This window comes from Fukomys damarensis, unplaced genomic scaffold (genome assembly GCF_012274545.1).
Source record: "Fukomys damarensis isolate Sample0158 unplaced genomic scaffold, DMR_v1.0_HiC HiC_scaffold_5, whole genome shotgun sequence".
NCBI classification, from domain to species: domain Eukaryota; kingdom Metazoa; phylum Chordata; class Mammalia; order Rodentia; family Bathyergidae; genus Fukomys; species Fukomys damarensis.
In genome coordinates this window covers 49705543-49717758 of record NW_022900917.1, presented here as the reverse complement: position 1 = coordinate 49717758, position 12216 = coordinate 49705543, and the positions used below count along the sequence as shown (strand labels likewise).

At 39.4% G+C, this 12216-nt stretch overlaps 1 protein-coding gene across 2 annotated transcripts in view; it reads left to right on the top strand.

The window, feature by feature from the left end:
• The first annotated feature begins 343 nt into the window (after positions 1–343).
• Positions 344–12216, top strand: part of Chd7 (chromodomain helicase DNA binding protein 7) — a 122230-nt gene continuing 110357 nt past the window's right edge. For both annotated transcript variants that reach the window (XM_010640544.3, XM_010640533.3), the window contains exon 1: positions 344–2166. In XM_010640544.3, coding sequence (XP_010638846.1) covers positions 508–2166 — 1659 coding nt within the window. In that variant the 5' untranslated portion in view covers positions 344–507. The remainder of the gene's footprint in view (positions 2167–12216) is intronic.

The following is a 12216-nucleotide window of genomic DNA, read 5'->3' as shown; positions in this document are numbered from 1 at the left end:
TGCTTGCCTGCTGTGGCAGCTGCTGCTGCTTCATGTTGTGTTCTTTTGTTCTGTTCCATCCAAGAATGGAACACTAGGAAGTATAGTGAATGGATTAATTTAAGGTTAAGGTTAGTGTTTTGCTTGCTTTCTAAGTAACTGATCATAATAATGCTTCTGGTAAAAGCTAATGAGTTTCTCTTAAAGTGAACTAGATTTATAAAGTACAACTCAGTGAGGGGGCTAGATTAGTATTGTTAATGAAAACCAAATTCAAATGTGTAAAATACTGGCAGTTTTTATTATTTGTTCCTAATTCTTTGTTTTCTTCTTCTTCCCTACCTCCCACTCCCTTCTAGGACCTATCCAGTTTTTACCTGACACTGCAGGGTCCAAGAGAATTAAAGAAATATGGAATGACATGAAGAAGATTAGTTAAGGATTATAGGCTTTGAGGACAAACACCTCAGTGAAGCGAAGCACAGACCAGCTCCCAAGCTGTAGTTGGGAGGAGCCGTGTGTTGGAAGATGGCAGATCCAGGAATGATGAGTCTTTTTGGCGAGGATGGGAATATCTTCAGTGAAGGCCTTGAAGGCCTTGGAGAGTGTGGCTACCCTGAAAATCCAGTAAATCCTATGGGTCAGCAAATGCCAATAGACCAAGGCTTTGCTTCTTTACAGCCATCCCTTCATCATCCCTCCACTAATCAAAATCAAACAAAGTTGACCCACTTTGATCACTATAATCAGTATGAACAACAAAAGATGCATCTGATGGATCAGCCTAACAGAATGATGAGCAGTGCCCCTGGGAATGGACTGGCATCTCCACATTCACAGTATCACACACCTCCCGTTCCCCAGGTGCCCCATGGTAGCAGTGGCGGTGGTCAGATGGGAGTCTACCCTGGCATGCAAAATGAAAGGCACGGGCAATCTTTTGTGGACAGTGGCTCTATGTGGAGTCCCCGGGCTGTTCAGGTACCGGATCAGATTCGAGCGCCCTACCAGCAACAGCAGCCACAGCCACCACAGCCAGCTCCATCAGGGCCACCAGCACAGAGTCACCCTCAGCACATGCAGCAGATGGGCAGCTATATGGCACGTGGAGATTTTTCCATGCAACAGCATAGTCAGCCACAGCAGAGGATGAGCCAGTTTCCCCAAGGTCAGGAGGGCCTCAATCAGGGAAATCCTTTCATTGCCACTTCAGGAGCCGGCCACTTGTCCCATGTGCCCCAGCAGAGTCCCAGCATGGCACCTTCCTTGCGTCATTCGGTGCAGCAGTTCCACCACCACCCCTCTACTGCTCTCCATGGAGAATCTGTTGCCCACAGTCCCAGATTCTCCCCAAATCCTCCTCAGCAAGGGGCTGTTAGGCCACAAACCCTTAACTTTAGTTCTCGGAGCCAGACAGTCCCCTCTCCTACTATAAACAACTCAGGGCAGTATTCTCGATATCCTTACAGTAACCTAAATCAGGGATTAGTTAACAATACAGGGATGAATCAAAATTTAGGCCTTACAAATAATACTCCAATGAATCAGTCCGTACCAAGATACCCCAATGCTGTAGGATTCCCATCAAACAGTGGTCAAGGACTAATGCACCAGCAGCCCATCCACCCCAGTGGCTCACTTAACCAAATGAACACACAAACTATGCATCCTTCGCAGCCTCAGGGAACTTATGCCTCTCCACCTCCCATGTCACCCATGAAAGCAATGAGTAATCCAGCAGGCACGCCTCCTCCACAAGTTAGGCCTGGAAGTGCTGGGATACCAATGGAAGTTGGCAGTTATCCAAATATACCCCACCCTCAGCCGTCTCACCAGCCCCCTGGTGCCATGGGAATTGGACAGAGGAATATGGGCCCCAGAAACATGCAGCAGTCTCGTCCATTTATGGGCATCTCCTCAGCACCGAGGGAGTTGACCGGGCACATGAGACCAAATGGTTGTCCTGGTGTTGGCCTTGCAGACCCACAAGCAATCCAGGAACGATTGATACCTGGCCAGCAGCATCCTGGTCAGCAACCGTCTTTTCAGCAGTTGTCAACCTGCTCTCCACTGCAGCCCCATCCAGGCTTGCACCACCAGTCTTCACCCCCACACCCTCATCACCAGCCGTGGGCACAGCTCCACCCATCACCCCAGAACACCCCACAGAAAGTGCCTGTGCATCAGGTAAGGGGATGCAGAGCCGCATGCATTGCAGTGTAAAACTCAACAAGATCAACTTACCTAATATAATACAATCTTCCTTTAAAGTTCATGAAAAGTCTTTTCATTGTGAGCACCTTGATTTTTATTTTGTTGGTTGCCTCAACGTTTCATTTTCTTCCTAATTACTCCCTTTACTTACTTATTGGCTTATACATTTACTCATCCACTCAGGAATTATTGGATCTTCCTGTTAGAGGAATTGTGCTGGGTGCTGGGTGCTGAGTGCATATGCTGGGTGCACATACATAGTTAGCTGAGACTGTGTTTCTGACTGTAAGGACCCAGTTCCCTGGCAGCAGAGTTCTAGACGGTGGACCTAGGATACCCATTAGACTGTTTTTGGTTCCTTCTCTTTTTTTTTTCTCTATTCTTTCTTGTCTTTTCTTCTTTCTCTGTTTTATAAGTATATTGAAGCTTAATTTCTGACCAAGTTTTGCATATTTACAGTACTCTTCATTTTTTTCTTTCTGATTTTTTTTCTTGGGAAGCCACAAAATATCTACCTTTATCAACTATTATGTGTATGAATTTAATTGCAAATTGTAGGAAGGCATAATAAATAATAATTAACAGAATTTGGTCTCAGAGAGATTTGGGTACCAAGTACTGAAGTAGGAGTCTTCCTTTTATCTTTCAGAATATAAGAGAAAGATTTACTATTCACAGACGTCTTTTTATTATAAAATTTGATGTTTGTGCTGTTGATCTATGAAAATTAATGTATACAGATATGTCTGTATACTATATATCTTCCACATCTTCCACTAGGATTCCAACTTGGTTTTAGAGGGTACAGTAGGTGATTTTAGAGCTGTAAGGCATGACACTTGTTCTTGATAAACTTAAATTTGGTGAAACATCATTAGCTGTATGTGAAAATGCGAAACAGTAAAAGATCATGCCTAGTTATGTGAGAAATACCTGGATAGAGGGCATACCAGTTGTGAGGGGTGCTTGGCATTTGGCTATAGCATACTCCAGGAAAGTGATTCTGAAAAGACCTTTCAGGCGATTTATGTGGTTTCATAAACAAGGACACCTGGAAGGCAGCTTGCTGCAGAAAAACAGCCTCAAATTGGAAAGTACGTTTAGGTCAGTGGGGCAGACTGTACTCTGTTTTAAGGAATCCTCACTTATTGGGGAGTGAATGATAATACACAGCACATACTGGGAAGCAACAGATGAAGTATGAAACAGTTGTCCAAACTGTTAAGAAAAGTTAGGGTCAGGGATCAGGTGGTAGGAGAGGAAGTTGAAGCAATGTGGAATGAAAAAGGGCTTGGTTAAGAAGCAGAGTCACTTAGGCATCTCAGTGGAGTTGAGCGCTTACCTTCAGTACAGAGGACCCACAGTATCAGCTTGGGCTAGGCTGTGGGAAGACAGATCACAAAAGCTTCCCAGGGATCCCAGGATGCAAAGGGATTTGGGGTCTGACTTGCACTGCAGTGAAGATAGGCTTTCTTTTGCTAGGGAAAGGAATTCTGGGAGTTGTTTGGCCTCCTGCAGGGTTCTCAGGGCTCACAGAGGATGGCAGGAAAGGTCTGGGAGATAACCAACTGCACAGGTGCCAGGTGACTGCAGGGGCCAGCCTCTAGAGGGATGTGGGGTCAGATCAGCCTGCCTTTTCCCTTTTCCATTATAGCCAAAGGGCCGCCTCAGAATGACACAGCCTGTTATAGTGGTGAAAAGGACAGAATTTCTTTTTTCTTATTCTCTGGAAAGTTTTTTTTTTTTTACTAAAGAAGGGATCATTTGTGCTCTCTTCTAGCAGCTTCTCTTCTCTCTGAAGGATGAGTACAGTTTGCAGGAGATGCCCAGTGACTTAAGGATGGCCAGATCGCTGGATGGGAATTGTCTCTGTCCTCCAACTTTCCCCAGGTTTAAGAGGATGGATACCTCCATGTGTGAGCAAGGGGAGATCTGTGCCTCTGACATTTGCACTCCTGAGCTGAAAGCTGGGAGATGCCATGCATGTAGCCCCTGGAGCACACTTCCCATGGACAAACCTGGTATGCTAGAGCAGATGTGAGATTGCTTCCTTACGAGTACTGTTAGGGTTTCCATTTTGCTTATGGTATTTGCTTTCTTGGTTTCTGACAAACTTGGTATCTACTTCAGATTTTGAAGCCCTGTTTTGAAAATAGTACTAGGGAGATGTAAAGTTTTGGGAAAGCATAGACTAAAGTCAGAAAGGTTACTTGACTTCCTATTTTACCACTTAGTTTGGTGATCTTGGGCAAGTGATTGAACCCCTCTAAACCTCAGACTTCATTAGTAGAAGAAAACTAGAACTCATCCCAAACAGATGAAGCAGGGGTAATAATCACAGAATATCTATAATAATATAATATTGTCTATGGGATACATGCTAATTTTCTAGGTTTTAATTTCTGACCTCCTGAATCACAACCTTGTTTTATAATTGTCAATGCACATATACATATGCTATAAAATTAATTTTACTTTTTAAGTGACAAGTTAAATATTTCAAAATATAGCCTTAGTTATAAATACTAGATATGATCTGTGCATTTTTTACGCTCTTTAGCCACTGTTGCCATATGTGAGGAAAACTAATGATATGGTTAACTCAAAATGCTATCGCGTAATCCTGAAAATCTCCTGAATGACTCACACTGTACCCTAGCAAATCTAGCCAATAATACTTTGCTTTAAAACTACTACATTTTTTTGGCAGTTTATAAATGATAGAGTGGTGGTTAAAATGATGCTGGGTAACAAAGCTGCTGGATCAGGTTAAAATAACCATATATTTGCTAAGTGAATTATCACCTTCAGATTGATTCTTCTTGAGTTTTTCTTATTGATTGATTGATTGATTGATTATTTATTTATTTATTTATTTATTTATTTATGGTTTCTTGAGGCAGGGTCTTGCTATATAGCCCAGGCTTTCCTCAAACTTAAGATCTTACTGCTTCAGCCTTCTTAATACTTGGATTATAGGTATATGCCACCATATCTGTACAAGGTTTTCTTTTTTTTAATTTTTTTTCACTTTTTATTTTTTAAGGCAGGGTCTCACTGTTTTTCAGGCTGGCCTTGAACTCACTATGTAACCTTGACTGGCTTCCAACTCTTGTTGATGGTCCTGCCTCAGCCTCCTGAGTGCTGAGATTACAGGCATGTACTATGCTTGGCTTGAGTTTTTCTACTTTTTAAAACAATTTATGCTCTTTATGTATTCTAAATGAGTATTTTCTAAATTTTATAACATTTAACTATCTTGAGATAAATCTGTATTGAAGAGTGACCAAAAGAAAATATTAGAACCAAAAGTTCTTTTGAATCAAAACACAAAATATATATTACACTTTGGTGTATGGGCTTTCATTAATGGAAATTATTACAGTTGGGAAAACCCTACAACATTTCTTTTTAGTGATTAAAACAGTGATTCACCAATTTATTAATCCCAATCCCTGAGTTCTTAACAATTATTGAGGAGCCCAAAAATATGTATATGTGGGTATGTCTATTGATATCTGCTTTCTGAGATACTTAAACTGGGATAAATTCAAAATATTTATTTGTTAATCATTTAAAAATAGTAAACCAGTGGCTGGGGACGTAGCTCCCTGGTAGAGTGTGTGCTGTTTGTGGAAGGCCCTGGGTTGGATCCCTGGGACTATGAAAAAATGCAGTCTGGGTGAAACTGAAGAACCTCTGGGAGGATCCATTTGGAGAGACTGAGAATGAAAAGGTAACTGACTTCTTGTTATCATGTATTAGTAGTTTTGACATTACAGATCCTCAAGTGTCCCTAGCCCATGACTTTAGAATTGTTGATACAAAGAAATGAGTAAGTTGCTTTGGACCTTTTGATAGAAGCACCATTAGCTGATTCCTAACTTCCTGACCTTGCATTTATTCTTTATCTACTAAATTAGGGTTCACATGCTTTCCTGATTAGAACATAGTGAGATTAGTAGTAACATCTTTTAGAGTAGGTGGGGACCCAAAATCGATACATTATCTAGGGCTAATAAGTATTCAGAATTATCTGTTGAAAAGCTTAAAAAATAATCTCATAGTTCATTGTCAAACATTGTCATAATTGTTTGGCTCTACTTTATTGGTTTCAGAGAACATTTGTCAGATTTGGAGGTACTCTAAATGTCCCTTGTTAGGGAGAGAGAAAGATCTTGCGGAAAGAAGGAGTTCAAGACAGGATATGCCATAAAAAGTATATTGTAGAGAACAGCACAGGGTTTTCCATCTTAGGTTGTGTGAGACTGGGATCTGGAAAGGCTTTCTGGGAAAAAATAATATCCTTCTTGATTTTTGGAAGATCAGTCCTAATTGAGAGAAGAATTGGTAAGAGCGGAGGGAAGGAATTTAAAGATTAGAAAGCAGTGAGTGCAAAAATTAGAGCTCTCTGTCTTTGGTTGTCCCTCGAATACTGGAATGTGAAGCTGGAGCATGGGAGAGAGGAAGCTGCACAGTCCTGGCTTATGTTCCTGACTGCCCTAGAAGGTTTTCAGCATGGAAGCAGCACTGTGGGACACTGTTATATCCAGGAGTGTGAAGAGATTGGAGAAGGGGTGGGACCAGGAATGGTACACTGTAGACAAGGAAGAGAACAACCTAGAGGGACAGCAAGAATGACATTTTGTTCATTTGAAGAACTTATCCAAGAAAGACTCAAGTGGATTGTCCTTCAGGTTTCAGGAAAGTAAGTCCCCGAGCTTCTGAATAACTTGTATTGGACAGTCCACGCAGGTATTCTAGTTCATGAATTACTCTCTCAAGTGAAAGATCTGGTGGAACTTTTATAGGTCTGAAACACTGTGCTCTTGGAATAAATATACTTTGGACATACTGGTGTCCTTTCCTTATTTTGGAAATATAGTCATTATGAAAAAGAACAGAAGTAGAAAAATATTTAAAGGGCCACTAAGAATTGAGCTAATAGGTAATAATTTCCCTTTGTAGTTCCCCTCCCCCAGGAGATTAGAAAAAGAGAAGAACTAAAAGAGCCAATGGTTCAGTTTTTCCAATTTTCTATCTTCCTGTGACATCTTATGAACATTTTTAAAGCTTTTTGGGGAAAACTTTTTCCTAATAAATCTTAAGTCCAGTCAGTCATCTGCTAAGACTCTTTATTTACCCAGTAAATACAAAGTTCTAGACATGGGCAGAATAATTGGCAACTACTATGTAAGTCTATGGGAAAAAGTAGCATCTTCAGTATCTAGTATGGAAATTGTGACCAGAACAAGGGGGGAGAGCCATTTTAACAGAGTAGATGTGTCAGTACCTGAGTAAAATGGGAAGAGAGAATAGCTCTTTAAAACAACAACTCTACTTTTTATGTAAGTGGTGTTCTGGGCTTTTGCAAGTAAACTAATAACTTAGAAAATAGGATCCTCACTTTGAGCTCATTGGAGCAAGGTGCCTGTCCTGGCACTGCTCATAGAAGAAAGGTGGAGGAAGACCCTGATTTTTCGCATATACCAGTAGCAGTGGTTATCTTCAAGACCTTTGCTTCAGTAGAGCAAGCCATCAACCTTTACTGCTCTATTTTCCTAGTCCAACAAGAAAGTACAGCAACCCTGTTTTTCATGAAGGCTCTAGTATTTCTTCTGACTACCTCAATTTGTATGTACCATGGCCTAATGAGTAACCTCCTTGCACTTTTTCTCAGTATAGTTGGTTTATCACAGAGGTCAGAATTTCAGTGGGTTAAAATAGTGCAAGTATAGAGTTAAAGCAGAGGAAAAGTTCTACTCTATCAGAACTTTTGCTTCATACTCTGAAAATATAAATAAGCTCCATGGTAGCCTTGTCTCTTAGATGGTTTTTACTCTGTAAAACAGTACATTTTTCTTTGACTTTAATAAAGATTGCATGGGGGGTGAAGGGAGGGTGGGGACAAGGGGGAAAAATGAGAAGCAAGACCTGTCATGTAAAGATCCCAGTAATGAATGTAACTGTGCTGTCTACCTAGAATGTACCAATAAATTCAAGATTGCATGTGGGTATTTGAAGGTGCATTTTACACCTCTTATGGTAAAAGACGGAGGCATGACAAATACCTTCCCTGAGGTGGATAAAAGAGTTTGTTATTTAAGTACTGTATAAGATTCTCTCCATTATTTCTTTGAGTATTTATTATGTTTTAGGTCAGCACTATCCATTTTATATATAATGGGAGCTGCAAATGCAAAACAAATGTTTTAGATTTTTGAGTAGCCACATAAGAAATTGATAAATCTAATTTAGTAATATATTCAGTTAAACCAACATACAGAAGATATTATTCCTGTATATAATCAGTATAAAAAGTTTGTGGGCCAGGGATGTGCCTTTAGTGGTGCTGTGCCTGCCTGGCAAGTGCAAGGTCCTGAGTTCGATCTCTGGTACCGCCCCAAAATATTGTAAGATCTTTTACATAAATATTTGGAATCTTCTGTATATTTTACGTAGTTGGGAAGTTTAGGTACTTAAGAGCCAGAGGTAACTGCCATGTTAAACAGCACAGCACTATACTTATACCATACCTGTTGTTCTATGTATCTTTTTAAAAGTCTGTACAGATAAATTTATGCATATATAAATTTTAAATTGTTTGATGTTACTACGGTAGTAATCTTTAAGATAGGTGTTACCTTAGTAAGGTTGCCCTTAGTAGGGTTGGAGAAATAGTAGTACTGATTAAAGATCATCAATAAATGCAGTTTTGGAGGTAGGTGTGTGTGTGTGTGGGGGGAGAGAGATTGAGAGACAGATCAGTATCAGTTCATGAAAAGATAGATTATCAAGATTTCATTTGTTTGGATTTCCACAAAGGCTGTCAAAATTGTGTCTATCTTGTAGGAAAAAAAGGTAGATTACAGCCATTTTCAAGATTTTAGTTTCAAAAGCTGTGTGCATAACTTTTAGTAATTAGCATCCCTATCCTTCATTTATAATATCTTTTTGCTTCTGTCTTGCTTTTCTTTATGAAATTGGTTCTCTACGGGCAAGGGAGAAAGCTTCATTTTTACCATTATGCACATCCTCTTTTGTTTTTTTCTTCATGTTATCATTTATGGGAAAAGGAATCTCGGTCACTGCAGAGTAGTACTTAGGAAATAGTACTTGGGCAGAATTGGCGAGACAATTAGGAAAAAAAAATCATTGTTAGAACTAGTCTGGAAGATTTACCTTAGTATTACAACCTTAATGTTACTCTGCATTCTCTGAAGCTTCCACTATAAATCTGTAAATAAGCTCTAGGTAAACAGAGATGGCCCTTATTTTTCCCTTGATAAATATAACTCTTTTATTAGTCAAAGAAGTCAGTAGCAAACTTTTTCTTGTGCCTTACAAGACATTAGTAGGTGTTAGTACCTCACCAGAAGTGAGGCTTTGTTTTATTTCTTCACTTCCTATAAAAACATACAGGAGAACTTTGTAGGGCATAGTACTAGGGATGGTGATAATGGAGAATTTAAAGGAAGTTGACAAAATGTCAAGAAATTGCAACCATTTTAAAAAGTTAGCACATGGGCCCAGGATTTAGCTCAGTGATTCTGCTGCCTGCCTTGCAAGCGCAAGGACTGGAGTTCAATCCCCGGTACACCCCCCCCCCAAAAAAAAAGTCAGCATAGATGCATAGATGCAAGTGTTCATCTTCTTTGCTTTTTTCATAGGCAGTTTCCAGGATAGTGAGAGTGAAACCTAGGTAAGGCTGGAAGGCATTTTCTTATTTCTTGTTTTAAAGTTTGAATCAAAGTCACCACCTAGGCAGTTACTTGAAGGAAATATGCCTTTCTGACGATTTTTAATGAAGATTGGGTTTCTAATTTGCTTGAAAGTATATTTGATCTATTCTCTACCACCATTTTCTGTTTAATTTTAGGTAATTTTGTGTCATAGGTTTTAGGAGAGTCCCAAGACTAACTATGTGAAAGCAAAAATAATTACTGTAAGGTATAAATGAGAATTATTACTTCCAAAAGCTTTTCCAGTGTGGCCAAGGACATGAAGAATTGAATATTGAGGAGGTGTGGTAGAATCTTGGGAAACCTTGTTGAGGGTTTGTGAATGTCAAGTGTTCCAAATGAAATTGTGCCCTGCCTGTTTCCTCTTGTAAGATGGCTGCAGCAGATTTGCAGTGTTAGCATAGGAATTCTACACTCATTCATTTGGTAGTCTATGAAGTGTCCTGGTCTTCTGCCAGCAGCTGCTCAGCATAGGTGGTTAGGAGTTTGCTGAGTGTATTTCCTTATTGGTGAATAGGCAAAGAACTTTAGATTATCCTTTTTCTGAACTTTAGAAAACAAGGAACAAGGGGGGGGCAGGGGAAGAAAGGAAAAAAGTAGAAATAAAGCTTTTGTAAATAAGGAGGGGAAGAACTGTTGTAAGGGAGGAGAATGGGGAAAAAAGAATCAAGATATATTATGTACAGGTACAAATTCCCTATGATAATGTGATCATTATGTATATCAAAAGTGTACCAACAAGGGCTGGGGATTTAGCTCAGTGGTGTCACTATCTGCCTCGCCAAGTGCAAGGTTCTGAGTTCAGTCCCCAGTACCAAAAAAAAAAAAAAAAAAAAAACAACTAAAAAAATTAATTTAAAAAAAATCATCTCTCTGACCTGAATCCTGAATTACAGAGACTGGGAACTCCAGTTTCCTTCAATAACTTGATGTTGCCACACTTCTGAGCTTGGAAATTATTAAGTCAAACTGTTTAAAAAGTCTACTTGTACTTTATATGTACAGAAGCATTTTTCTTAGCACCCAACATTTTCGTAAGTGTACATATTAATTTACTACCAGAATAAGTTGTACTGGTGTGCTAAATAAAATCAGATAATTCAAAAAAGAAATCATCTCTCTGAATGTGTTCTTCATTGAAGGGGATGTAGAGTCTTCAAATTCTTGTTGAATACAGAATTTGAAATTCTTTTGGGGGGAGCGGTTTGAGACTGGCCTGGAACTCACTGTGCATCCCAGGCTGGTCTCAACCTCACAGTGATCCTCTTGCTTCAGCCTCCCGAGTGCTGGGATTACAGGCGTGTGCCACCACACCCATCTTAGAATTTGAAATTCTGTATTTGAAAATTAAGGTTACATATTTGAAATTAAGGTTCAATTTTTAGATTCTGTTTCTTTATAAACTCTTATGGCCTAAAGATTCTCTTTAACTTAAAAAAAAATAACAGTTGTGGAGTTATTCAGAGTTATGATGTGTTTGATTTCACTGTTAAACATCATTAAACATGTCAACATGAAGAGGTACTAAATTTTAATACCACTTTGGAAGTTGCCAGAATTGGACAATGGTAAACTAACTTGGAGACATTAACTTAGTCTTGACATCTTAATACTCTCTATCCTCTGTAGTTCCAGTTGTAAATCTGTAGATAGATAATCTGTAAGTACCCACAGGGAGAAATAGAGCTAGTGCAATAAATAAGTAGGATTTGCTGACTTTGCTTTAAATTGGTTCATTACTAAGCTACCCCCATTTTTGACTGCTATCATACTGCAAATCCATTTTCCTGAAGGAAAGTTTTTTGAGTGTATGTAATCATACCTTGATTAAAGGAGAAATCAGAGTTCATTAGGGAAAATCTATGATGATTTAGTAAGGTGCCAAGTAGTATTTCATTTCCATAAGCTAGTCCTCTAAATTTTTTCCTTTTTCACTTTAAATATATTCATTCAAACAATGGTACATGTTAAAGAAGTTGAGTCATCTCATCTTCAAATAAGTTGCTAAGGCAGCTCCTATGCAGTATCTTATCTAACTTGGTTTCTGATCAAACAAGGGGTGGTATCCCTCTTACTTGGAAAAAAGATGGTAGAAAATTTAGTTCAAGGAAGGAAATATTTCAGAGTCTAATTTTGGTATAGCTCTGTCCTTACAGTTTTATGCTGGTCGTGATGATGCACACCTGTAATCCTAGTGCTCTTGGAGGCTGAAAGAGGGCAATAGTAAATTCAAGCCCAGCCTAGGCAATTTAGAAACTTGGCAAGACCCTGCCTCAAAAAA